This window comes from Callorhinus ursinus, unplaced genomic scaffold (genome assembly GCF_003265705.2).
Source record: "Callorhinus ursinus isolate GAN/ISIS: 27379988/994484 unplaced genomic scaffold, GSC_fseal_2.0 scaffold10, whole genome shotgun sequence".
Taxonomy (NCBI): domain Eukaryota; kingdom Metazoa; phylum Chordata; class Mammalia; order Carnivora; family Otariidae; genus Callorhinus; species Callorhinus ursinus.
Window position 1 is genome coordinate 59,819,295 of NW_027397072.1, and position 27,990 is coordinate 59,847,284.

General features: G+C 44.9%; 2 protein-coding genes across 3 annotated transcripts in view; both read right to left on the minus strand.

The window, feature by feature from the left end:
• EHBP1 (EH domain binding protein 1) overlaps positions 1–27,897 on the minus strand; it is a 715,801-nt gene extending 687,904 nt beyond the window's left edge. The window contains exon 1 of the mRNA XM_073897641.1: positions 27,844–27,897. The gene's annotated coding sequence lies outside the window, so the exon portion shown is untranslated. The remainder of the gene's footprint in view (positions 1–27,843) is intronic.
• B3GNT2 (UDP-GlcNAc:betaGal beta-1,3-N-acetylglucosaminyltransferase 2) lies at positions 102–27,984 on the minus strand. 2 transcript variants are annotated; one of them, XM_025868706.2, is made up of 2 exons: positions 27,844–27,984; positions 102–2,599 (listed from the first exon to the last, which is right to left on the minus strand). In XM_025868706.2, the coding sequence occupies exon 2, from the start codon at positions 2,588–2,590 to the stop codon at positions 1,397–1,399; it is 1,194 nt and encodes a 397-aa protein (XP_025724491.1). In that variant the 5' UTR covers positions 2,591–2,599; positions 27,844–27,984; the 3' UTR covers positions 102–1,396. The 2 variants fall into 2 exon arrangements, with proteins under 2 accessions (XP_025724491.1, XP_025724492.1); XM_025868707.2 differs by lacking the exon at positions 27,844–27,984 and adding an exon at positions 8,678–8,821.
• Between the last annotated feature and the right edge of the window lie 6 nt (positions 27,985–27,990).

Consider the following 27,990-nt stretch of genomic DNA (forward strand, 5'->3'; position numbering starts at 1 on the left):
ACAGTAATAGTTTCTGGGGGGAAATGGTCTCTTTTGGGAAAATGTAATCAAACAAAGGAAACAAAAAGAGATCACAGATTATTACACATTACACATGACAATTAAAAATACAGTGACTTTATTTCCAGCTTTTTACAGTCCCCAGTATCACATGTGGTAAGAGGCATCATCTCTATAAACACAAAAATTTTTCAAGAAAGCATGTTACAAGATAGTATATGTAAGCAACAGTTTGGCAGAATTATATCTACTCTAGTAGTTCAGAGCCCCCCACCCCCACAAAAAAGCCAAGTTTTAAAATGCAAAAATAACAGTTAGCTTTATTTAACATATGTTACACCTTAACACTTAAAATACCATGCTCTAGTTAAATATTTCATCAACAACACTGTATACAAATAAAATATTACACAAAATATATTTAAGAAAATGTTTTGGTCTTTGATCTGAACAATAAATAAAAACACAGGCACTTCTACACTGAGACAGGGAAGCAGTCACTACTCAGAATAATTTTGTATAAGCGGCATGTGAAAATATGGCAAGAATAGAATCCTGGAGTTTTAAACTAACAATCCACTCATGAGAAGGTCTGCAGTTTCCATCTTTTCACTTAAAGTTCAGAAATGACATATGCTTTCCTGGGTCAATTCAATTTTCATCTGACCACTACAGAATCATACTCATTACTGTCAAATACTAAAATTTGAGAACTATCATGATACCCCCCAGCACACCAAATACAAGAACAGTTAAACTTTCTCCTTAATACGGCCCCCTAAGACCATAACAAGGTAAACCGGATAAATGTTACACACTGGTTCTCGTTTTGCAAAATTAACTGACCTGATTAACACAAGAAAACACTGTTGGGGTGGCAAGAAATTATGACAGAAGTTAATTTTTCTAGACAATTGAAAAAATTCATCCAAATTTCATGAAAATAAATGGAATTCCATTCAACAAAAACCACTGGATCGTATAAAACAAAGTCTTTGTAGCCAGTAAGTTTATAAACACGTAAATTGCAGATAATTCACTCATTATAATGGAAAGTAGGAATATGATATGAGGGCAAAAAATAATCTAAAATGGTCAAATTCCAGAAACTTATGATTTCAGATAAGAAGGGAGGCAAATTAGAAAATAATGGCCATTAGCCACAGGAAGGATCAGAACCAATCATCCCACCACATCCTCCATAAAAAAAATTATAATCTTCTGCTTTCCCTCTTCAGAAGGTACCACACTAGAGGGTTTAGAGGTCCTCAAATGGATACTACTAATAAAGGCAATTTTGATGGTTTAACATAGAAGTTACCCCTAATGTGAAAGAACACAACATGGGAACTATTCAAGATCAGTCTTTCTATGCAGAACTTAGTTCGTATGTATTTCAGCAATTTAAATGAGCATCTTGCAACCGAGACCAAATATCAATCATCTCTTGAGGTTTTCTACTATGTACTAACATCAAATCTACATAGGAACAAATGTTATTCTTGTTTTTCTCCTCTATATCAAATGTTTTGAAGCCTTTGTGTTTCTCCGGAACGAGGCCGAGCTTCTGAAGGCACATTCCAGTATAAACATCATCAATGGGGTAAAGAAGGACCTGGTCAGTGATGTTATACAGCCTCAGGGCCAGGTGGCCAGAGTAGAGGAACCCACCTCCCCCGGCATAAGGCGGATAGACGCCAGTGTAAACAACTTCTGGGATGTAGTACTTCAGTTTCTTATCCCGATGGGGTCCAGCATTGTGGATCACATCACCTATAAACAAATCTTTGGCTTTGTTCTTGGGTAAGCTATTCAAGTAATTCAGGATGTGATGGGTGTTCACAAAAACATCGTCATCGCCCTTGAAAACGAACTCAGCATTTGGGCAAGAAGTGCTCACCCACCTGAGAAAGAGCACTTCTTTCAGGGACAAGTTGAAGAAAGTGTCTCTGTAGTTCCACATAAGAATGTCTTGGTGCTTCTCACTCTCAAATTTCAGCATGTCTGACAGGTCTGGGTGGTTGTCCTCAGGCGGGGTCTGACCCAGTAAGAAGACTCTCACCACCGTCTGGTTCCCCACATTGGTTCCTCTGCCCCAAGATTCCCGAATTGCTTGCCTTCTAGCAAAATGTGGGATGAGGGACTTTATCGCCAGTATTAAGAAGGGTTTCTTTGCACATTTATCCGGTTGATCTATAAGTAGTGAATAATTTCGACATCTCAAATACAGCAGAAAGTCTTTAAATCTGTCTGGCAAATTGCTGAAACCTGAAACCACTGACATGACCCTCAGGTCAGGTTCACAAAAGTTTAGATGGCTTATGTTGGAAAACCCGTATACGTCCCCTGTGTGGTTGGCCAACACGTTCAAGATGGGATTGTACTGCCTGTTCAGCTTTTCTTGTTCTCTGTTCCAGTACGCCACTGGGGGGTCTGAGATCTTCCAGAACTTTTCTTTGGGTATTATTACTTCCCCTTTTCCATTTTTTTCTTGGCTGCTACTTCTGGAGACTTCCACAATCAAATAAATGAAGACATTAACCATCATCAGGATACCCAACAATTTTATTCTTCGACGTCCAACACTCATTTCTCATATCTGGAATAAAAAGGAGGAGCATTGTATTAATTAATTATTAATTTGCATTTGCGGACATATGTCACTTGCCTCTTTATCTTCTCTGGAATAGTGGTTGAGAACACAGACTCTAGACTTGTACTGCCTAGGTTCAAATCAGGGCACTACCATTCTAGCTCTGTGACTGTGGGCAAATTGTATAACTGACATCTCAGTTTCTCCATCTATAAGATGGGGACAATTACCCACTTCATAGGATGGTTGCGAGGGCTCTATGATTTTATATGTAAAGCTTTGGAAACAGTGGCTGGTCCATAGGAAGCAGTACATAAATGACTGTAAATAGTGTGGCTGTCTTATAGACACCTGAGGGCAAAGAGATGCATTTACTAAATAACCTCACAGGTGTGCAACTTCCTTGCTTGTAAGGACACACATACAAATCAGTGTGTTGCAAACTGATTTGCTCACAATTCATAGCAAATACATTTTATATCGTGACCCAGTAAACACACGTAACTGTATTTATATGTGTGTTACAACTGTGAATTGCCATGTAATTCACAAAAATTTTCCATTTTGTTCTATTTCATTTTTTAGAATATGGTGGTCCCAACCCTGAATTGTTTCTCAACCCACCATTTAACAGATGAAGAAAATAAGGCAAGGGAGACGGATTAAGATGTTTGCCCAGGGTTGCAGGGCTAGGAGGTGGAGGAGACACTAACCACACCAAATATTCAGAAAACGGAAAGCTTCACACCGGCTTTAATTGACTGGCCCAAAACTGAGAACGACCCAAATACCATCAACAGAAGAATGGATTATCAACTGTGGTATAGTCATACACTGGAATAACCCTCAGCAATAAAAAAGGAAATGACTTCTACTCGCAGCAACACTATAACACTGTGCATGAAAGACAGACCTCAGGGGCGCCTGGCTGGCTCAGTCAGAGGAGCATGTGACTCTTGATCTTGGGGTCCTACATTTGATCGCCAAGTTGGGTGTAGCGATTACTTCAAAGAGTGTTTAAAAAAAAAAAAGAAGATGATGATGACAACCTTGGGGCACCTGGGTGGCTCAGTCGTTAAGCATCTGCCTTCGGCTCAGGTCATGATCCCAGGGTCCTGGGATCGAGCCCCACGTTGGGCTCCCTGCTCAGCGGGGCAGCTGCTTCTCCCTCCCCCACTCTTCCCCCCCCACCCCCTCATGTTCATGCTCTCTTTCTCTCTCAAATAAATTTTTTTAAAAAGAGAGAGAGAGAGAAGACCTGAAATTCCATTTATGTCAGGTTCAAGAAGGCAAGATTAATCTAGGACCTAGAAATCTGAAAATGATAGGGATCGATGTTTTGACTGGAAAAGGGCAGGAGGGAACTTTCTAGGGCATAGAAATGTACTATGTATGTCTTGGCCTGGACGAGGGTTTCATGGATGTATACATTTGTCAAAACTCAAACTGCATACTGAAGAGCTCTGCTGTTTATAGCAAAATGAAAAAGGAAAATGAAAATGACATTTTCGTGAAATATCAAAGGCCAAGAATAGATTTCAGGCTGTGGGCAACAGCAGAAAAGAAGAAAGAGTAATAAAATAGTTTGCTGGATATAACTCCAGAGTTCTAGCACTACTGAGATAGATGACCGACCACAAGAACAACCATTTAGATAAGCTCAACATTTAAAGACAGCCATAAAAAAAATAATAATAAATAAACAAATAAATAAAAGATAAGCCATTCGGCAATACACTGTAAGGAATTTTCTTATCAGGCTAATTCTACAACTGAGAATCTATTATTTAGAATTCCTAAGAACTATTGCATTCCAGGCACGGTGTAGTATCCTCTTTGATATGGTGAATCTATGAAGTAGGTGCTGTTACTTTTATTCCCATCTTATACCTGAGGAAACAGTTTTAAAGAAGTCGCTGTTAAAGGGCAGTGCTGGGTTCCAAGGCCACCAAGTCAAATGGTAGCCACTCTCCTCCGACCTCTAGAAAGAAACAAAGCTGGGTGCCCATTTTAATCAAGGGTAGTGTTTATTATTATTTTTTAATATAAGAGGATTTTTAGGTTTACTGGGTTCTAACAACTAGTCCCAAGGTAGAAATGTTTGTCATGCTGGGAATGCTGCTAAGTTATCACATGCTGGACAGCCCAGATTAGATGGGTTGGAATTCACAAGTTCTTCTGTGTCTCTTAAAATCTGTCTAGTAGATCCCTATCTAGTTGCTTGTGTTTACCACTGCTAAATAGCTTTGGTTATAGACACAGCAGTAAAAGATGTTTAAAACAACAACAACAACAACCGGGGCACCTGGGTGGCTCAGTAGTTAAGCGTCTGCCTTCAGCTCAGGTCATGATCCCGGGGTCCTAGGATCGAGTCCCGCATCGGGCTCCCTGCTCAGCTGGAAGCCTGCTTCTCCCTCTCCCACTCCCCCTGCTTGTGTTCCCTCTCTCGCTGTGTCTCTCTCTGTCAAATAAATAAATAAAATCTTAAAAAAAAAAAAAATCCCTTATCCCATACCCCCACACCCCTAAAGCTTTTGCATATCTAGAAAAGAAGGTAGCCGACAATGTGGGAGCCCTCAGCTCACCCAGTAAGCAGCTCCCCCATCGACACCCCCATTTCTCCCCTCACTTCTCAACCACTACCCACCTCCACCCCTCAAGAATCCCACCACTCAGCCACCAAGAAAGGGCCATTTTAAAAAATATTTTATTTATTTATTTATTTAGAGAGTGAACAAGCAGGGGCCGGGGGGGGGGGGTGGACAGAGAGAATCCCAAACAGACTCCCAAGGCAGGGCTCGATCTCATGCCCCCGAGATCATGACCTGAGCCAAAATCAAGAGTCGGACACTTAGGGGCGCCTGGGTAGCTCAGGATTAAGTATCTGCCTTCGGCTCAGGTCATGATCCCAGGGTCCTGGGATCGTGCCCCTCATTGGGCTCCTACTCAGTGGGAAGCCTGCTTCTCCCTCTCCCCCTCCCCCTGCTTGTGTTCCCTCTCTCGCTGTCTCTGTCAAATAAATAAATAAATAAATCTTAAAAAAAAAAAAAAAAAAAAGAGTTGGCCGCTTAACTGACTAAGCCACCCAGGCACCCCAAGAAAGGGCCTTCTTAAACTTCCTCCAGAGAAGGCAGTTTAAAAAAACCACAAGACATTTCTTACTCCCTGATTCCAGTTTGAAAGGTCCCCAAGGCACACACAACCTGAATAATTCAAACACCCACACCCAAGTCTAGAGTGCATACCCTCCTTAGGTCAGCTCCTTTCAAATGAGCTTTTGGGCAAATTTAAGGAGCAAACTGAAGGTCTCAGTCCAAGACACCTTTGGCAACTTAAACCTCTTTGCTCTGGGCCTTACTTATAAGGAGAGGAGAACTCAAATGGACACTCAGAATGTACCTGCATGGGGTACCTCATGCAGGTAAAGAAATAGCCATCTTTTAAGAAAATAAATCATAATTTTAAGGGTTTTTTTTGTTTTTTGGAGGGGCTTTTTTTTGGTTTCTAGATGAGACAAAATGGTTTTCAAAAACAAGTGATTCTTCCTAAATTGGGATAACTCTCCTAAAGCTACAGTAGCACTTGGCCCCATATCTCTGATGTCTACATCTTGGGTGCTTCACATAAACAGCTTGAAGGAAGGGCAATAAGGAAAAGAATGAGGGTGAATGGAGAAAGCCTACAATGAGGAAAAAGATTTGGAAGGTACTCAGGAAAAAACAGCACACACTGTGAACAGCCAGCTACTAAAATTTTCAACTCAGAAAAGGAATATGGGTATCAGTAGACTACTTCTGAAAGTTCTAGAGTAAGAGAGATCAGCTTAAGGAAGAAAGAAGGGAAGCACAGAACTCTACATAGCAGGTTGTGAACCTGTGAGTTAATTTTCCTAAGTAAAGATTCCGGGAGAATAATATGTGAGATGACTGCAGATAAATGAGTTGGTTGTACATCCAGGTTATGGGGCAGGGCTATGGCTATTTGGAACCCGGCCACAACTGTCTGAGTGATAGTCTGAAGTTTCTGTCATGGAAAGCACTGTTCCTTCTTTTGGGAATACTCTGAGAAATACATTAGGCTTGCCAACCGTGGCCAAGATTTCCAACTTCATCCACTGCAATTCAAGCTTTTATTTCCATGACCAAGACCCAGCCAGGACTTCCATCACCTTGGCCAAGACAGGGCTCTGTGGCTCTCAAAGGGACACCATCCCCACCTTCTATCTGCTCAAGGATTCCAGACCGCAGAGCGTTTTCTTGTGCAATTCTCATTTGCACCCCCTAAGGGAAGCTGAAAGGAGAGCCCCTTAACAGTGAGAAAAGCGGGGGCCCACAGACGGTTAACTGAGCTGCCTAAATGTTACACAGGAGTTAAGTGACAAGGGTGACATGATGCAGCTTTCTGGTTACCAACCCAGGGCTCTCTGGATCTCCATTTTCTACAAGGCACGGCCACATTCTTGTAACCTGACCCAGGTAGGTCAACAGCTAAGTCTCAAGGGCTGGCTCAAGACTAAAAAAAAAAAAACCCAAAGCACAGGAAAACTATTTGTTAGTTCAAATGTACCCCAGGTACATTTGATCATTACCAAGACTCTCCCAAGAATGGGAAATGGGAGTGCGTAGAAGCTCCCAGCCCCCCTTCTGAGAATGGGCCAGCCCTCCCAGGTCCAAATTCCCAAACATGCAGCTCAGGCTAACTCTTAGCACTACTTGCTAAGGGGCATTCCTTCCAACTTGAGAAGGAAGGATGGGAAAACCAAGATTCTCAATTATACATTTCCATCAAGTAGAAATGCCCTCTTTCATTCGTGACCTGGGCACGGTTCCTCGCGTGAGAACTCTTAAAACAAACCAAAGTTCATGGAAAGGAGGATAAAACAGTGACCCCCATAAAAATATCTGTGGGAAAAAGCTCTCTGAATATCTGACTAAATAGTCCCATTGCAGACATAAAACCAATACGTGTCCTTTTCTGAGCAGGAAGTTACATTGCTTAAAAAGAATTTGAGTAAGAAAACTTACCCCAAAGCTGGGGAAGATGTTATACAACCCTTACTGTGAAACACAGAATTTTTATGGTGAGTAACAAGAAATAAGAGAAAATCCCATATTGCAAACAAAGAATAACCTTAGCTTTTCACCTTGTGCCTGGGAGGAAAGCCTCCCCCCAATAAGGTCTGAACAGTTTTGAAATTTCTAAAACACTTCAGTTGGTTCTGTTTAATGGAAAAGAACTTCCTTCTTTATTTTGCAGTTAAAATATTTAGAAAAGCAAGGTAGAAACAGGAAAAATACACTTGTTAGCTGAAAATGGATTACAAAACAGCACAGATATTATGCTTAAACTATGTGAAAATTCAGATAAAATAACCACACAAAACCCAAACTGGTTTAATCGGGGTGGTAGGATTGTAGGTTATTTGAACATTCTTTAATGCTGCCACACCATGTCCATCCTTGAACAGCCTCTACCGCACACATCTAGCCCTGGGGTTGGGGTGGGTAGTATAGCACACACACAATTCCTAATGCTGGGTCCCCATTTTTATGAAGCTAGCTGAGTTATGGCCTCAGTCCCACAGTCACCCCCGCAGGGTTCAGCAGAGGCTCTGTGACAATGTCCATCCCCAGCCCATCTGACAGCTTTCCTTGGGCCTGTGCTCTTTATCTGAAGCCAGCTATTAGGAAGGACTACGAACACACACATGCCCTATTTTAGTAAATACTTAGGTACCTGCCAGGCACCAGCAATCCCGTGAGGTAGGTACTCTCAGAGAGGTGATTTAACCTGCCCAAGGTCACACAGTTGGTAAATGGCAGAGCCAGGATTCAAACCCAAGCAGTTTTAAACCCTGATACAAGTGAACGCTGCCACACAGGGTTATGACTAATGGGACATTAGTCTTATTTTCCATGGCTAATTTCCTTAAAAATTATTAAATATTTTAAAGCTTTACATTTATACATTCGAACTTACAAAACTACATGAGTCAAAGCCAGATATGGGAGGCAGGGTGGTAAATAAGTGAACTTCATTAATGATTACTGTATAAGCAAAATTCTGGGCAAAACCTTCACATACCTCATTTCATTTCCCAGTATGCAGTCCATGCAATCCCAGTATTTCATTCAGGGACACTAGAGTGGGAACCATGGAAGGAGATGATCCTAAAAGGTTTCCTCCAGTTCTGAACGCCCTAGAAACACTGAAACAAAGTGCTGGCCAGAAAACATTTTAATGTGGCCATCAACAGCCAGAAGGTAACCATTATGTAAAATAAGCAGCCACCCCTGTCCAGTCAGGCTAAGGCAAGGAGGCTTGAAATCCAAGCTCTTGACTCAACCACAGTATGGGTTAGCAGCCTTCGTGTCCAGTAGCCCCTGCTTCCTGCTCACTCTCCCGCACAAAGCGGACACACAAACCCTCAAGGGGCAGAGAGCCCAAGTCCACTGCCATATCACGAGGACAGACGTACGTACACGCTTTGGAGGACTGGCAGATCATTCTGCCGGCCCGCTGCTCTCCCCCACCCTCCAGGAGCCTGGCGAGAGTGGCTCTCCTAAAAGCCTTACCTCCCAGGCTGTTCCCATCTGTTGCCTGGTCCCTGCCAGCCCTTTCCAGGCTCTGCTCTGATAAATAGAGACAGGGACAGTTTGCAGCTAAGTGGTTCTGGGGGAGAGAACTCATGCAGACAGTGGGGTGATCAGGGTGTGAGGGAAGCAGCTCAGCGGGACCAGAAGAGCTGGGCTATACCTAGAACCTGTTCCTTAATAGGAACAAGAAGCCCGGCCTGGGTTCTTGCCAGGGGTGGGGCAGGGAGGTCCAAGACTTCCCCCATAACCTCACCTAGAAGCTGGCGCAGAGGGAACACGCATGTGTCTCTGACGTTGCTTTCCCATCTCTAAGTCACGGAACAACTACCAGCTACGTGCAAGGGATCTGGTTCATAGTCATTAGTATGAGTATTAGTACTTCATGTTTGAAATTAAAAGGGAAAAGAACATATAATGAATCTGCTCACGCATACATCCCCACAGGCAACATTATACATGAAAGTGGTAGGACATGTTCTTGTCCCCAACTGATTACAGTTCCCCAAAGCCCAGCACGGCTGATGTCCTCAAGTGGTATTTATCATTTAAGATAAAATTATCACTAAGTTCATGCTTCAAATAAACATGTACAGAACTTTCAGAAATGGGGAAAGAAGAAAACTTAGCAAATGATGACAGGGAATTAATCCTTCCGGAGGCCATCTTGACCCTGCCTTTAGTAAAACTGACAACAGTTTTAGATGTTCAGTGTAAAAGATCATGTAGCTATAAAACAAGGCTGGTAGATATTTGAGGATAGAAATGTCCCAGATCCATTTTCACTTTGAAGGTCAGCCTGGCATCTGGAGTCAGCCCAGAATTTAATTCTGGTTACGCTACCTACTAGCTGTGTGACCTTGGGCAAGTTACTTGACTTCTCTGAGTCTGTTTCCTCATTTGTAAAATGGGGAAGCTATAACCTACCATTCTAGTCTGTTGTCTACCACTCCATGGGCATTCAATAGTGCTCCTTCAAGGGTTCTGATTCCTCCAACACTAAGCACATTTCTCAAGTTTTGTCGTTCATTGCCCCTTTTATAAATTCTCCCTCTCTAGAAACCCATCTATCCACTACCTTAAACATCACCTCCAAAAGGAAGACCACAGGTCGGCCCAGTTAACTCCAGATATTAGCTTCTAAATGCTTTGTAGGGTCCCTCTTCCCAGGTCCCCTATTTGTAATGGGTCGATTTCACAGGCACCTGGAGGTACACCCCAGAATTCCTTTGAACTGCTGCTCCTTCATGCTGTCCCCGTCCAACCAGGAGCTGAGGCCCGTGTTCCCGCATGACTTGCACCTCCTCGTCACCTCTCCTCTATTCCGTGCGGGCTCTAACACTGGCTGCCGCAGACAGCCTACTGCCTTACTGTCCAGCACGCTCCCAGATACACCCTCCCCACCAGCTACCCTGTACATGCACACTCTCCCTGCTCATGCTGTTCCCTGGTTTGGTCAAACCACCACCAGCAAGCTACAGCTCCCTCAAAGAGTTAACTACCTGTGTTGCCTTCTAAAACTCCTCTCTCCCTTCCCAGGGCTAGAGCTCAGGGCCTCAGGGCCTCTTCCCCTCTTCTACGAGACCCCCCGCGAAGGGATACGCCCCAGCCCAGACACCAGCCTCAGTGCTCTCACCCACATGGCCTTCTGGTCCCAGCCAGGGCGCTTCCTCAGGATTCCGACTTCCCTCCGTCTTCAGCCAACACCCCCCATCTGCACACCATCCACACTTGAACATTAAAACACAGCAAACACATTTCTCTTCCAGAAAAATCTCAGCTTCGCTCTGCCATCTACAGAGTGCCCTCCTTTTGCAAAGGCCTTTCTGAAGAGCTTCTCTTCCTTCCAAATAAATTAGTTCCAGTGTCACCTCCTGGCTGGAGCACCCACCTCCCAGGAGTTAGGGCATCCTCTCCTGATTATGTTGGCCTACACCTGGGCATATTCCATAACAAGGTCTTCCCACGATACCACCATTAGCCCAGCCCCACCACGTGGCACCTGAGAGTCATTCCACATTTGCTAAATGGACAGATATTTTGGTCATCTGGCCAAGTTCACTGAATACAGTGAGACAGTCAGTAGAAACTGGATTAAACATATACACCTTTTCTCCAAAGAGGTAACACTGGAAAATCACTTACTTAGTGCTCATAAATGACACGCACATGTATTTATATAAACCTCTTTTCAAAAAAGTACTAAAGTACAATAGAAAAAAATTTGAAGGATTTTTTCTAGAGTTAAGAGAGAGATGAATTGCAGGAGTAGTGAGTCTGTATTAAATCTAGGAGTTCGGGGACAAAATCGGAAGAGTTAAACGGGGATGGACACTATGGCCCAGCCCCTCATTTCCCACAGTCAGCCCCAGGCCCACCAATGCATGGGGAATGCCCCTGTGCGGGGTGGGGGAGGGAGGTGGAAACACATGTGCGTGGGATTCAGGTGAGGGCTCTGTCCCTCCCCCTGCAGCAGACCCTTCTCTGTCCTATCCCCAAACAGGGGAGCCTCCACACCTCCTTCCTGGCGAGGGGAGGACCTTGAGCAATTGTTACCTCCATCACGGCTCTGACAGTAGAGGCCTAGGGCGAACATGCCTCAAGGAAGGAAGGCTCTTGGTACAGACTTAAAATCTGAGGGGCACCCACTTCCCTAGGTGGGAAATCATCTTAGAAAAGAAATGCTGAAAGGCAGGCAGTTGCTTCCTGTGGAGGCCTTTTTTTTGAGAGAGAGACAGAGAGAAAGAAAGAGAAAATCTTAAGCAGGCTCTTCGCCCAGCGCAGAGCCCTATGCGGGGCTCAATCTCATGACCCTGAGGTTGTGACCTGAGCCAAAATCAAGAGTTGGATGCTTAACTGACCGAGCCACCCAGGCACCCCAGCCCTGTGGAGCTTAATGTGTGCTGGAAGCCATTGTTAGGAGCTGTACATGGCTATGCCTTGGTAAGTTTCCACTCCAAGCCCCAGGACCTATCTACAAACAGTGCAGTCTGGCAGGCTCTCAACAGGCCCTGAGAGAAATCCCCAGATTTCTCTCCGATCCATCCTTCTGTTTGCTTAGTTGGGTTACACGGGATGCATTTCAGTCTGGGTCTGACCAGGAGGCAGAAACCACACAAGTTTAAGCACAAGTTTCAGAATCTGGTAACTGAGTAAGTATTAAGATGGAATAGAATTCTAAAGAGTAGGCTTCGGCAGATGAAAAGTACCGGAAAAAGGACAAACGTGGAACAGAGGTTCAGAGCTTATTTGAGAAGATATGGATGGCAGAAAAGTTCCCGGGTTCCCAGGCCAAAGATGGTCCAGTGCCCAGGAAAGCAGGAACAACCCTCTGGGGTGCAGGAACAAACCCTGGAACACACAGGGTCCCCATCAGGAGAATGAGAGAAAACAAGCCTTGGAGACTGCTGGATGGGGCATGCAGAGAGAACAAGGGTGCAGAGGGCGTCACCACGCACAGCGAATCCAGAGTGCTGCAGGAACCAGGAAGTGGGGAGACTCCCTTCTACGGCAGGTTAGCATGTCAACATATGGCTTAGACGAGAGCAGCTCGTGGCCACAGCCTGGGACAAAGACCAGGTGGCCAGGATCATGAAGCTCCAGTATGAACACACGTGGGGCTAACGAGGGGGGAGGGACAGGGGAGCAGTGACCTGGGGTGAGCCCGGTCTCCCCCATCCTACCACTGTTGCCAGAGCTGGAAAAAGCCATGCCCTGTAGGCCCCTAGGCGTGCAAAACAGCAGGTTCTACAGAAGCCTAGTTCTAGACCCTGGGAACCAGGAAGGAAAATCCCATGCTTCTGCAACATCCTCTTCAGAGCCTCAACTTACAGAAGGCAAAGGTAAAATATCTGAAGGCCCTGATCCATTTTCACATATCAGCAACACAGGGTGAATCTGGAGCTGGCACAAGTTCTCTGTCTCTCAGTCACCGACCCAAATTCGTCTCCAAGCATACTTTTATCTGAGTGTGAAGTTAGGAGGAAAGGTTTATCATAAAACATGGGTCTGATTTGGTGAATCAGCAGATAGGCAACACATAGGTGACCGTCCATGAGTGGACAGCAGAGGTCAAGGCAGGGCCTGAGTGAGGCACAGGGCATCTGCAGGCAGAGGTAACACAGCCGGTCTGTGGGCTCGGAGACCACACTGGGAAGAGGAGGTAAGTGCTGGTGGGCCCAGGGCCTCTCCCCAGAAGAGGACCCATAGCTGTGCCTCACTTACAAGTGCAACCACTGGAGAGGTTGCCGGAATGTGTTCTCCTTCTTTCACAGGCCCTCTATTTAAAAAAAATAAAGAAAAGAAAATGCACTAAATCACACAGGAATATGAAATAAGGGAAAATGAAGAACTCCAAATTGATGTCCACGTTGAGAAACAAAACAGTTGGCTTCTGCATTCACTGAGATTTTTAGTTTTAGTAGGAGAGGGAGGGGACAGAGGGGGAGAGAATCTTCAGCAGGCTCCGCGCACAGCACGGAGCCTGATGCAGGGCTCGATCTCACAACGCTGAGATCATGACCTGAGCCAAAAGCCGAAATCGAGTCGGATGCTTAACGAACTGAGCCACCCAGGTGCCCCACTGAGATTCAATTTCCGTACAGCAGATGCAGTTCACAGAGGAAAGAGCATGATCTGAGAAGTCTGTCACCTATCAGCAGAGCTCTCGTGCATCTCTACTGGAACACAGGAATCTGTTCTGGCTTACCAATCACGACCAGTGAGTTGTCTGTGATTTTCCACATAATCAAAAAACATTGATGAACAACCTCATAAATGCATCTTTTTTGTCTTATTATCTCCTTTGGAAAAACTACAGAGAGAAAGTTAACAATCAAATTATCTCCTCTCCTCCCCTTCCATTCCCCCACCAAAATGAAAGGCCAGACTGGTTTATCTTCACCACACACCCAAGAACACGGAGCTATCGATGAGTTGACCGTGGATGCTGCCTTTTTAATCTTTACAAAGAAAGGACGTCTCCCTGTTTTAATTTACACTGTTCTTTTCACGTCCTTCCTTCCTGATTTTCCTACTCCTCATGCCCTTTCCCATTTTTCTATGTCGGTGGTTCTCTTCTCATTTAATCTTTGCAAGCTCAAAAATGTGAAGCAATTAGTCTGAGGTTATGGAGCTAATCCTGGAAGAGCCAGCATTTGGACCCTGACCCTGACCCCAAGACTAAGCTCACTCTTTCTTACCACACAATGTTGGTGCTCAAGAAGATTTCAAGAATCCCCAAATAAAGTTAGGCTTAAAAAAAAAAAAGTAATTTAGTAATGAAAATCTTAATCAGCATGAGAGAAATCCTTTAGATCGCCTGTTGGGAACTGTTCATTGGTTGAAGGTGCCAGAGGTCCTGATCCGGTAAGGCAGGCACCTTCCCAACCAGGGCTGGAGTCCCTGCAGATGTGTGTCAGGTATTTATCCACACTAAAGAACGAGGGGCCAGCAGGGGCTTAAACCGGCCCAGTCACAAACTCAACCAGGCAAACCCTTTTGTGAGAGCTGTTTACACAGAGAAATGCTGCCTTCTCATCCCCCTCGCCTCCAGCAGCAGGGCCTAAAGTGAGGGATCCCAGCACGGCCCTGTACCCGGCTACAGGTTAGTGCAGAGCTGGCCTAGAAGTCAGGAGAGGAGAGGATCCCGGCCCATGTCAGAAGAGATGATCAAAGAGTGAGTGTTAGCCACAAACTGTACCATCTCACCCTTTCACTGGTTTTCTCCATCACGAGCACACCCATTCCACACGCACAGATCACAGACCAAGTTTGTTACCACAAAGAAGCCGTAAGAATTTCCTCTCCAGGGCCTGAGAGCTCATCTACTCCAATCACCTCAGTTTCAGAAAAGGAAACCAAGGTACCAGGAGGCCCAGAGTCTTAGCTGATGCCCCTCCCACCCCCGCCACCACGGGGAGAATCAGGTGGGTGAGTCCAGCAGTGAGAATTACCGTTAGTGACAAGTCTTTTCCTCACAGTCCGCAGCTTCAATTCTAGGCCTTCAACATAAATAAGAAAAAGGCAAAGAAGCCAACTGCTCCAGCACTGCTAGAGTGGCACCATCCCCAAACCCCTCTCCCGGATGTGTGCGTATTGCTTCCCCTTTGCTGCTGGAACGCCTAACACACACGTTTATCTGACTTATCCACGCTTGTTGGTAACAAGTCTGACACACCCACAGGATGTGGGGGGCCTCAAGGCCAGGGGCAGGGCCATACCCACATTCATTTCTGTATCTCTTGTGTCTGCCGCTCAGACAGTATATTGATACTTAGTCAATGAATCTGAAGATGAGGAGGACATAAAAGGGGAGGAGCGGTAAAGAAACAAGACTAACTAAAAAAATTTTTTTTTTAATTTTATTTATTTGACACAGAGAGACGCAGCGAGAGAGGGAACACAAGCAGGGGGATGGGAGAGGGAGAAGCAGGCTTCCTACCGAGCAGGGAGCCCGATGTGGGGCTCGATCCCAGGATCCTGGGACCATGACCTGAGCCGAAGGCAGATGCTTAATGACTGAGCCACCCAGGCGTCCCAGGACTAACTAAAATTTTTATCTTTTTGATCAAGAGTCAACATACTCTAAACAAGTCATTGTTGAATAATTTCACACACAGGCCTTCCATCTCCAGCCCCCCCCAGAGTCCCATCCCTGGCCCCTGGCTATTTGTGAGATCAGGCCACTCCTCTTCCCAAGGGCTCTAAGCCTTCTCCAATTCCAGGGCTTTCCCCCTCAAGGCCTCACCCCAAGCCATCACGGAAGCATTAAAAGATGTCATTATCTCCATGCAGCACATAACCTAAAAACATCTCAGGAAACAGTCTAATATGATTAAATAAATCTATGTGCTCACTTCGGCAGCACATATACTAAAAATGATTAAATAAATCTATAAGCAAACATAGGCCAAAGGGTTGGAAGGTGATCACAAATTAATAAAAATGCACAAGCATAAATTACAGTACTGGACTAGAAAAGAACCCCATTATATAAACTAAGTTATCAAACTGACCTTGTATAAATGCTTCTGGAAATAAGTAGGCCATCAGCATGGCTTGGCAATCTTGGTATAAAGAGATAGGGAGGGGAGGAGGTAATCTGGTGCCTGCTATGTGGGCTCCTTTTGTCTACAGACACTTATAAAGAAAAGCTGATGAAATCAAGTTAAGAGAGAATATTTTCGTAGAAGTATCGGAAAAGAGATTACTGTCATTTTTACATAGTAAAAATACATGAAAATTTCATTTAATGACTAACTTGTTAACAAAATTAAAAGTTGGCTCTCATCAAAGTTTTAAAATTGACTTTCAAAATTACGTCATTCCCCCACCACTTAATTCCGTGGGTTGTGATAACTGACCACAAAAAGAGGTAGAACTTTATTTTAAAACAATCACCTTAATGTTAAGCACCTGGACTGCCAGATCCAATCTTCCATTTTCTCTGGCATAGAGATTTATCTAAGTCACTTCCCACAAGCTCTACAGGCAAATTTTCAAATCAACCACTGCCCTTCCCACTTTTATTAAATTATATTTGGCCACTCTTGACCTTACGAAATGTAGACTTTGAGAGCATGTCCATCAGTTTCCTGAAAAATAAATGTTTCCATCTGTCTTCCTTCTAATATAAAAATATAACCTCCCCAAATCAAGAAAACATTGTTTGAACATGCTGCAAACTGAGATTGCAAATAATGTATCAGACTTCTTTTGTAACTTTAATATTTAAATCAATACCAACGACATTCATTGTGTTTATGTTAAGTAATCTAATAAATTGCCCTGGGAAGTCTCCATTTCTTGGCTGTTAGGATGAAGGTTCCCAGCGACACACTTTCGTAAAGAGCACCTGCCCTTAGTTACAATGAAAGTGACACCAAGGGGCATGAGTACCACGCCCCTGCTTCCAGGACTCCATTCATACCCATTCAGAGTCCCTTAGAGGAGCAGCCCTGAGTTGACTGCCTGACTCACTGTTCTAAAAAAATGAATGAAAATCATAGAAGGTTGTGCAGAATTGGCTTGTGCAGAGATTTAAATCATGTTGTATAAAATCGAAGGACCCAAGAGACCTAATACCTTGCGGGGAGAGGGGAGACAAGAAACGAAGGAATGGGATAGAGGTACCAGGGACACTCCTTACAACAAGATTAACAAGTGCATACCAGCCCCTACCCATTCACAGAGGGCTTGTCCACGTGCCGGGAAGCATGCCAAGGACCCAACTGGGTACTTAGTCCTCTGAAATGGTTCCTGAGGTATCCTCATTTTACAGATAAGTCAACTGCTTCCAAAACTGGCCCAAGGTTCCCAAGATGGAGAGTGAAGGGAAGGAGAGTGGCAGGAACTGGGAAGCCGGATGGGTTTACATCCCTGTTGCTGCCAAACTTGAAGACAAACATGGAGCTGCACGGTTGGCAGGGTTAGGGTACAGGGGAGGTAGGCACCCCCATCCTCATTAAGCACTCTCACAAAGACCTGATTCTAGATTCAAGTATGCTGTCCTCACAGTCGCCTCTCAGAGAACTCCTAGGGCACCTGCACCCCTTAAGAACAACTCCCGTCCTCCCCTCCCACACCTTTGCACATGCTAGCTTCCCCCAGCCTGAACTGTCCATTCTCCTGCCTCTAAATCCTCACCATTCCTGGAAGACCCAGGTTCAAATGCCACTGCCTCCTCCACGAGGATACCCTCATTCCCTTAGTGCCCTGTACTGAATCTTCCCTCCCAGCACTTGGGAGTCCCCCAAAACTGGAACCTCCCAAAAGGAATACCAAGAGCTAGCTACCCAGAACCCAGCTCTCACCCCTAGCAATGCTCCCCAGCCTAAACGGTTCCAGGTGAGCCAATATCCTTCTTTCTGAACCCCAGGGGGAGGCGGGACCAAGGCACACCCCCCAACATGTGCTATAATCACGAGGTGAAAGCACCCCAGCCACCGCTCCTTACACAGAGGATCCAATTAAACAGGGCTCCCCCTGGGATGCCACCTCTCCTCCAGAGTCAGGGACCATCCTTATCCCAGAGGACCACCTTTCTAGTGACAAGTGACCCTAGGGTGGCAACTTCAGAATGGGGTACCAAACAAGCAAACTGCCCCCCCCAGTTCCCTTCTCCTAGACTCCTCTCCCTTTCCTGCCTCTTTTCCCTTCCTCACATGTCAAATTTCAAGAAGTTACTAAAAGAAGCTTAAGGATTGTTTTTTAAAGTTGCTTTTTCAAATATCAAAATAAATCATATAGATTGAAAATACACATCCTCAAAACAGACATTTTGGCCTTTTATCCAAATGTTCTATTAAAAGGGGGCTGTTCAACCAAGACTTACCTCCACATATTTAAAGAGATGAAATGGTAACACTTCTTTCTTTGGCCACCTGCCAAGAAAAATTTATGTTGCCAAAATAAAAGAGATTATGTTTGCTCAATATATGAGCACAAGACAGAGCAGCTTAGAAACGGGGCCTCTTTTACCAAGCAGCTTAAATCATCTAATTTTAAGTATGTCTGTGAATGTTACCTTCACATGTCACAGGCTATCACCTACTTGGAAATATCAGGGACCACAGCAATCGTGTATCACCCAGGGTCCACTCTCTGCTCGCCGCTCCCTCCCCATGGGGGGTCCAAACACTCCCATGGTTTCTACTTCTCCAACTGGTGACCTGGAGGTCCAGCAGGATGTGCCCTCCCACTCTGGGTGGTGCCCACACAGCCTCCTACTCATGCGTGGGGTACGGACAAAAACAGAGAGGCCATCATGCTGAACCCAGTGACAGCCACCTGCGGCTTCATTCTATCACTCTGTATCTGCACTGGTTGGAAAATTTCCATTATAAAGAGGATTTTTTTTTTTTAAAGGATCCATCAGAAACTTAAGGAAAAAAAATTCAAAAGAGAGAAACAGTCAGTTAAAAATAGAAGTATTCATGAGAGATATTTTAAGTTCATTTGAAGAAAATAATTCCTTATGTGGCAAAGAGAAGAAAAATAAAACGGCTGCATCTCATTTAAGAATAAAAGCTACATAAATTCCTTATAAACAAACGTCAGATTCAGCATAAAATAATAAATGTAAAATATATTTCGTTAGTTCCAAATGTTAAATATTAAGAAAAGACGGTATTTGTAACAAACCCAATTAGACCCTTGCAAGGCTAAACAACTATATTTGATTCTGAAAACATCACTAGGCTTCCCAATGAATAATCTAGAGCTAGACTTGAAGGTTTTATTTTGTTTTGGTTTGGTTTTTTAACACAATTGTGTTACTCTCTGATCGGGACTCAAAAAAGAAGCACTTCAGAGAAGCATTTGGATGTTAAGTGCTTTTCAAAGAAAATAAAAAGCAACATAATTCTGAAGCACAAATTAAAAACCTTAGCAAGTTTATGGTCCATAGAAATAACCTTACTGGAGTGTTAACGCTTTCATATTCATGACTGAACTGGATTTAAACAATCAACACGTGAGGTTAGCTGTGTAGGTTTTTTCCTATTTTGTGGGGGTGGGGGAGGTAAAAAAAAGCTAAGTAGGTTGCCATGGTTACAAAGGTTTTTTGTTTTTAAGTCAGCGCTACAACCAAAATCTACTTCAAGTTCTCCACATGGGCCGCTACAGTAAGCCACTCCCCAGCCCTCATAAGATTACCGTGCCCTGTGACAGTGTTTGATGTACGCTACGGAGGGTGGATCTCCATTCTCCTTCACCTTCAAAGCTCTCCCTCCCAGTAGCTCCAGACACAAGCCCCTCTTTCCCTTCTCTGCCAACATCCTGAAAAGGTTCTGCTCCTTGTCATGCCCTGACCCTCCCAATTCCCTCCATCTTCTAGAATCATCATAGTCCTTGGCCTCTCCTGACTTCCCAGGGCACCTAACACCCCAAAATTCACCCCAAATTCAAGACCACCGAACCCAGATTCTCTTTCTTGTTCTCCTGCACCTTGGCAGCTTTGCTCCTGGCCTCATGCCCCCAAATGGGTGCTCTCCACAGTTCTGGGCTCAAGCTTATTGCTGGGTCTTCCGTTGCTCCTATCCCCTGGACCCTCTGAGACACCACTACAGACTCCAATGTCCTAAATGTTAAAAAAATCCCCAATGTACTCTATCTGTAGATCACCCCTTTCATACTTTCCTGTACTGGTTTCCAAATCCCGTCCCACCAACATGAGTCTTTTTATCTCTCACTCTCTTTCAAATAAATCACATATATACACTTTAATCCTGTACCATCCCTGGCCTGGTTTGGGCACTCACTTTTCCTCCAGAAAGATTGATGAAGTGACCGAATTCAGCACGTATCAAGCACCTACTCTAACGGAGCAGTGTTTAAAACAGACAACCAAGAATAAAGTTATGTGGCCAATTATCAGAAGGTTGGTAAGAACTCAGACAAAATACAAAGGACTGTACAGATAAGCGAAACCTCTCTTCTCAAAAAGAAGGTGCAGGAGTGGGGCAGGAAGAGGGAACAGCCAGAGGCAGGAGAGCACAGAGACCAGTGTGGCTAGAGTCAAGGGAACCAAGAGCCTGGGAGGTGACAGAAGAACCCTGGCTTTAGTCTGACAAGAGCAGGAGCCACTGGAGGTGTCTCATTAGAGAAGTGTATAAAGTAATGTCAGTTTTTAAATATTCCTCCACCTTCTTTCAGAGAACAGACCACTGAGGGGCAAATGGGAAAACCATTCCCCATCAGGAGGCTGTAAAATGACGGCCCATGATCACACCTGCCTTGCATCGACCTGTCAGGCTCAAGCTCATCTTCCTAAATGCAAGCCTGACCCTGACCTGTCACCACATTCTCTCTGCAGGAACTTTCCATGGCTCTCACGACCTCCATAACTATCCAGTGCCACTTCTTTGCATGGTCACTAGGGTTGCACCGTGTCCTATTACCCCTTCCTAAACACCCTGACCTCCAAACCCGCAGGATCACCGGCTATTTCCCTGACACACTGCCATAAGCCTGCAATACCTGCCTCTGCCCTCCGAACAGTCATTAATTCATCCATTAAGGCTAAGCCTAAACACCACTTCCTCAGGAAGCCTTTCTTAGCTGCCCCCCCAAACTGCACATTGCTTGCACCTCTACAAGAACACTTTTTCATCAGTTCTGGGTTAGAGTGTCCACAGACTGCTAACTCGAGGGCAGAACTGTATCTGACCTACCTAGGAATACACATGGGGCCAAGCACAGTGCTAGGCATAGAGTAAGTGCTCAATTAATGCTAAGTGAACAAAATGCTCATCTGATTATACATCATCTTGAGGTCTCAGGGGGAGGGGGTCCCAAGGACAGGTATTCTCTCTCAGCTACTGTAATCCGGAAGACAGGGGTCCTGATGGGAGTGTTGGGAGATGGCACGCCCAGCACTCCTGACAATGGTACAGCCACAAGTAGGGGCCAGAGTGGGGATGGATTTGAACCTCACACCCTCTCTCAGTCACATATATCTCTAGACAAGCCATACAACCCATTTTAAATTTGCCCAAAGCATCAGCAATGTGTTTTTCCTAAGCCCATTTTGGAAGCGTACAGATGCAGAGAAAAGAACCTAGAAGGATCCAAACCAAGTTAAGAGTAGTTACAGTGTTAAGAGATGATGAAATTTTCTTTTCCTTTACCTTGTTTTTTTCCCCTAAATAAACATCATAAGAAAAAGAAGTCTTTTAGAAAGAATGCCACAGTACCACCCGAGTTATATTTAAAGAGTGGCTCCAAAAATAGAAAGTATCCAAAAAGCCCACCAGAACACTGGGAACATGAGAAACACTGAATATATATACTACTTGCAGAGGAAGATTATAGAAGTTGCGAATGTTTTAAAAGGTTTGTCTGAGCATGCAATGGTCTGAGCCTAACAACTGGCCCTGTGCTTTCACTTCTGAAATAATTATTTCACAAAACATAAAGCAGTAAACATTGTTCTGGATATCCCAGGCACTTACTGTTCCCTCTTATCTAAACTCTTCCATAGATTTCATAATCAAGTGTAAACTAACTGTCACCATTGCACCCTAGCTTATACCATGCAAGTGACAGCAAGTGACTGATCGGCTCTAAATGGGACATTTCAATGACTGTCATTTCATGACTTATAGAGAAAATGTAGATTAAAAATAACAGGAGGGGCACCTGTGTGCTCAGTCCATTAAGCGTCTGACTCTTGATTTCAGCTCAGGTCTTGGGGAGTCTGCTTGAGATTCTCTCTCTCCCCCTCTGTCCCTCCCCCCCACTCGCTCGCTCTCTCTTTCCAAAATAAATAAATTTTTAAAAAAATAATAGACAATCAGTTACCAAGACATAATATGTCTTATTTAAGCTGAAAGCTACATCAACAAAGTGTTGAATCAACAAAGACTTGGCTTCTAACTTTCAGCAAAAGACCAACGTAACTTTTATAGTAAAATAGCATTATTAAAACAAGGAAGATATAATTGCTTTAGTTACCACATTTTTTTTAAAAGATTTTATTTATTCATTCATGAGAGACAGAGGGAGAGAGAGGCAGAGGGAGAAGCAGCCTCCCAAGGAGCAGGGAGCCCGATGCGGGACTCGATCCCAGGACCCTGGGATCATGACCTGAGCCGAAGGCAGACGCTTAACCATCTGAGCCACCCAGGCGCCCATTACCACATTTTTTTAAAGATGTATTTATTTATTCTGAGAGAGAGAGAGAGAGACCTACATACACATGAGTTGGAGAAGGGGGCAGGGGGAGAGAATCTCAAGCAGATTCCCTGCTGAGTGTGGCTCAATCCCACTGCCCATGAGATCACGACCTGAGCTGAAATCAAGAGCTGGACGCTAAACTAACTGAGCCACCCAGGCGCCCCTTTAGTTATCACCTTTTTAAAGAAATAAAAGGGGGACAAGGAAACCTCATGTCAAGCATGAGGTGCTAGATATTTGAGGTGCATGATCACATTAATTTTCCTAGTAAGTCTGAGAGAAGAGTTTCATCTCCCCCAACTTCACAAATGAAGAAACTGAGGCTCAGAGAAGTTAAGGAACTTAGTCACAGTAACTACAGTCACACAGTGGCAAAAACCAACTCAAAACCAGGTCTGTTTCACAAAAGACTATACACAGTATGATTCTATAATTCCATTTCTATTAGGTTCAAGAACAGGCAAAACCAATCTATGTGAAAGCAGTCACATCTAAGATGATATGAAAGTTCCCTCTAGGGGGTGGTTACTGACTAGAAATGGCACAGGCACATTTTGGGGTCCTGAAAATGTTTACTTCTTGAGCGGGGTGGTGGATATACATTCAGCAAGTACATACAGTATCAGAGCACTTCTCACTTTACTGGATGCTATACCTCAAGTTAAAGAAAAAAAATTCCTCATCTGACTGACTCCAAGTCCATACTCTTAACCACTAAACCACCACTCCGACAGAACCTGGCCACACTCTAGAATTGACTCCCTCGGATAATCATTTTTTTTTTAAAGTATTCTGGTAAGCAACGTACATCCTAATCACATCAGAGTGAAAACACTGGAACAATAAACCTGTTTTTAAATGCCACAGAATGAAAAGTAGAGTATCAATTTCCTGGCTACTGGGAATTTCCCCTCTGTAGCCACATCAGAATACAATTTTAAACCCTGCTCTAAGGGAATGTTCACAGATGCACAGAAAATCATTTGTAGCAAAGTCATCTATAGAAACACCTAAAGCTAAAATTACACAAAATATTTCAAGACATGTTATAACTTTATCAACAATGCTAACTCTCAAAAGAAATTTGAATTTTGGGGGCACCTGGCTGGCTCAGACAGTAGAGCATGAGACTCTTGATCTCAGGACTGTGAGTTCAAGCCCTACGCTGGGCATGGAGCCTACTTAAAAAAAAAAAAAAAAAGGAAATTTGAATTTTGTTACAAAAATTAAGAAAGGCAAGGAGACAAAGCTGATGGGCAAAGAACATCAAGTTCACAGTAGTGGCAACACACAGTAAGTGCAAAATCTCAGCTCAGAGTTCTAACATATAGAAAACTGGTGCAATGAACTTTTTCCGGCAATAAAGTAACTACCACAAATGCCCTAATAACAAATTCTCCATCAAGTACAAGTGCTTCCCACTGAAGTTCTGTTCAGACTAGCAAAGCCTCATCACCAGGTGATGATGAAATCATTACATCAATTCTCTTAAAGTCTTATACCACACACATATACCTCTTATTTGAACGGTAATTGCCTCCCCAGAGAGAGGAATTTATTCATCCTACCATTTGGAGAAATCTTTGGCAAGCCACCTAGTTAACAGTTATCCCACCCTGGGGGTGAGTGTGGGGGAGGAGATAGCTGTATCTACACACCTGTTGGCTACATGTGCTGTGGTCCCTCCTGGGTGCTTTTGATTAGGTCAGCCAGGAAAACCAACCTTCAAATTGTCAGAGCCTGGTTTAATTCATGTTTTAACATTCTGTATATACTAAAATTACAAGGCAATTGATTGAAATTTTAGTTCCCTCTGAGCATCTGCATATAAGACCAAAAGGCCTTTATGAGAGTTTTCCAGTATTGGTAAGTTAGTTATACACCACAATTGGGCATGTTGCAATAGATTATATAACCAAGTATTATCCCAGTTGCAAGAATCTTAATGTTTATAAAAGTAACCATTGGCATTTATTAATTGTTGAAGTCTTTAACAAACTGTCCAATAAAACTGTCAAAAAAACTAAGGAAAGTCAAATTTTGTGGCTATTAAACAAGTTAGAAAGAATTAAAAGCACTGACCCAATGTTAAGAACACAGTACACTTCAGGCACATTCGCAGCACCAGGTCAGGATCCCTAAATTATGGTTTCAAAAGAAACAGAACAACAACAACAACAAAAAACAGGCATTACCAGAAAACATTAAAATTTGAAGTTTCAAAGTTTCTTTAAGAAACAATGGATTCATCTTTTCCCTTATCCTGCATCAGCTGAAAAAGCCTCATGCATTTCTATCCAGAACATCTTAGCTTTGTATCAACAACGCATCATGTAAGGCAGAATGATCCATTTTTTTTTAGATTCCTCATTTCCTAATATAACTCCTTTTTCTCCAATGTACCTCTAAAAAAGGCACACATTTAGAGGCACCTGGGTGGCTCAGTCAGTTAAGCGTCTGCCTTCGGCTCAAGTCATGATCCCAGGGTCCTGGGATGCAGTCCCTCCTCCGACCAACCGGCCCACCGCCCGCCCGGGGCTGTCAGTCCATCGGTTCACAAACTGGCAGGCTTCCGGCTCAGCTCTCCCTCTCCCTCCCCCTGCTTGTGCTTTCTCTCTCATTCTCTCTCTCTCTCTCTCTCTCTCTCTCTCTCGCCAATAAATATATAAAATTTTAAAAATAATAAAAATTAAAAAGGCACATTTGAACAAATTGTATAGTGAAAAATCAACCATGAATTATCAGTTCCACTTTCCTATTTTAGCAAAACTGTAGTGTCTTAGCATTGGAGAAATCTAAATTGTTTTTTTAAACACAGAACTCTTCGAAACTACAAGCCATTACTCAGCTATCCATCAGAAACCCAGAAAAAAAGCATATTATGTTTCTTTTCATCAAAAGGTTACTTCATTTCTTGGATTTTAAAAAACTTTATCTGCATCTGCCAAATTTGGCTGATTTCAGTGTCAGACCAATCTAACTGGTTCCCAGTTACTGTTTTTGGTAAAGGGAAGTTGATGCCTAGAGGAACTTCTATACTGATTACACAATGACCACCACCCATTAAGTGCTTCTTAATTCCCATGATGCAGAGCCAGGAGTTGGACAAACATTATCCTGTCTGTCGTCAAAAACAATCTTGTAGAGCAGGGGCTGCCATCCCCAAAACCCGTTATGGAAAATAAGGCTGGGATGGTCAACAACCTGCCAGAGGTCACGGAACCGTATGTTGGCAGATTCGAGACCAGTGAACAGTGAGGGTGGGAACTTGAACTTTTATGGGGAATTAGGCCTTTCAACAACACACATGAAATGAAGAGCAGTGAGCCCCTGATGTTGGGAGATGGCCAAGGGGAAAAGCAGTATTTCAAACTGAAAAAGTAATTTCAAACATTAGATCCAAAGATACAGACATTCGTAAAGCTGGGCAGGGGGGAAAGGTTTTCTCATGTAGAGAATTCTATAGGGTTCTGCAATTCCCTGGTCTTAAAATCTAATCTGATTTAAGAGCACAGGACTCTGTAACACTCCCAAATTCCACCAGGCTTAATAACCTCTATTCAAAAGAAAGAGAAGTGAGAACTAGGAAAGTGGGAAGAAGTGACCACCCCAGCCTTTCCTCCCACCGGGGTAAGCTGTCAGATCCTCATGGGCGCGACCAGGAGACAGCTCGGCTCGAGAGCCCTCAGACTGGGCGAGGCTCGGATCCCCCCGCCTTCCTGGCCCCGATCCTGACCCTGTTGACCACCTCCCGAGGCAAAATACACCGGAAAAATGTTATAACAAGTAGACGCCCATATTCACCAACTGGTTTAGCAAACTGCAATCTCCAGCAAGGCTCCAACAAGGGAGGGGCCTCCCTTGGTATAATTGTTCTAAACTATCTTTCCACGAAATTGGGAAGCTTCACGAGGCCGTGGGGGTTGGGGAGCAAAGACAAACATACCATCCCTGAGTTTTTAAGGAGGAGAGGGAGCCTCCTCGCCAACCCAGGCTTACCATGTGTTAATTTCAGGGATAAGCTTTCATGCCCTGACACTTGTAGGGAGATAATGGGTTCTGGGGCTCCTCCGTCCTAAGTGCAAAATACCGTGGCCGGGATATTAAGGTGACTTGATTTTACTACCTCCAGAAGGGTCCGCCTGCCGTTCCCGGGCAGCCTCCAAGCTCTCCGCTCGCGGGGTCCCACCGAGCGCCCCCACGCCCACCCTTCCAGAGAGGTGTTTTGCCAAGGCCTGCCTTACGCGCTCCGGGCAGCACCCACCCATCCCCCTCCCCAGGTCTCAGACTAGTAGCCTGGTTAATCATTCAACGCCGGCGGCGTGGAACAATTTTTTAGAGGTCAAAGCGAAAGGTTCTCCCTAAGTTTCACAGAAACCAGCCTTTGGGGACCCGGAGGTGGCAGCGGAAGGCAGATGGGGGTGGGGAGCGGCGGCTGGCGGCTCTTTGGCTCGCAAAACACCTGATCTCCCCATGCGGCAACCGAGACCAGCGCAGTGCGAGGGTGGGGTGAGGGGGTGCGAGCGAGAAAATACGCACGGCCCCCTACCCAAAACGCGGCGGAAGCCAAGTGAGGACGCCGGCCCCAGACGCCCCTTCCCAATGCCTGCATCACCCCCGCGCGGGCTCCCCCGGAAGTTGGGGTGCAGCGAGGAGGGGGGATGTCCCAGGGCCCCGTGGGGGTGGGGGTGGAATAGGCAAGAGACTAAAAAGACAGTCCGCTGCTGGTTTCGTTCTCCCCTTCCTCTAGGGTAAGGAAGCCGGAGGGAAGGGGGGACGCCTAAATATGCGGCGGGAGCCACCCGGGAACGGTTTCCTCCCGTGGCGCGCCGGTACGAAGCCGGAACCGGCGAGGAACGGGACTGCGAGGGAGAGGAGTCAGTGCGAAGCAGCGGGGAGCGGGGAGTAGAGATGCAAAGGCGGTGGAGTGAGCTGGGGGAGACGGGGGGGGAGGGGAAGAGGGGCGGGAGGGGGCCCTACCTTGTCCGGGAGCAGCTCCTGCTCAGCGGGGCGGGGGCGGGAGATCCCGGCCGCATCCACGTCCCGGCCGCTCGGCGCGGCTCAGCCCGGCGACTGCCGCCGCTCCCGCTCCATACGTTGCTCCGCGAGGGGCGGCCCGGTGGTGTC

Excerpts from the sequence above, each read along its gene's own strand:
- B3GNT2 (XM_025868706.2), bottom strand. The coding sequence starts at position 2,590 with ATGAGTGTTGGACGTCGAAGAATAAAATTGTTGGGTATCCTGATGATG.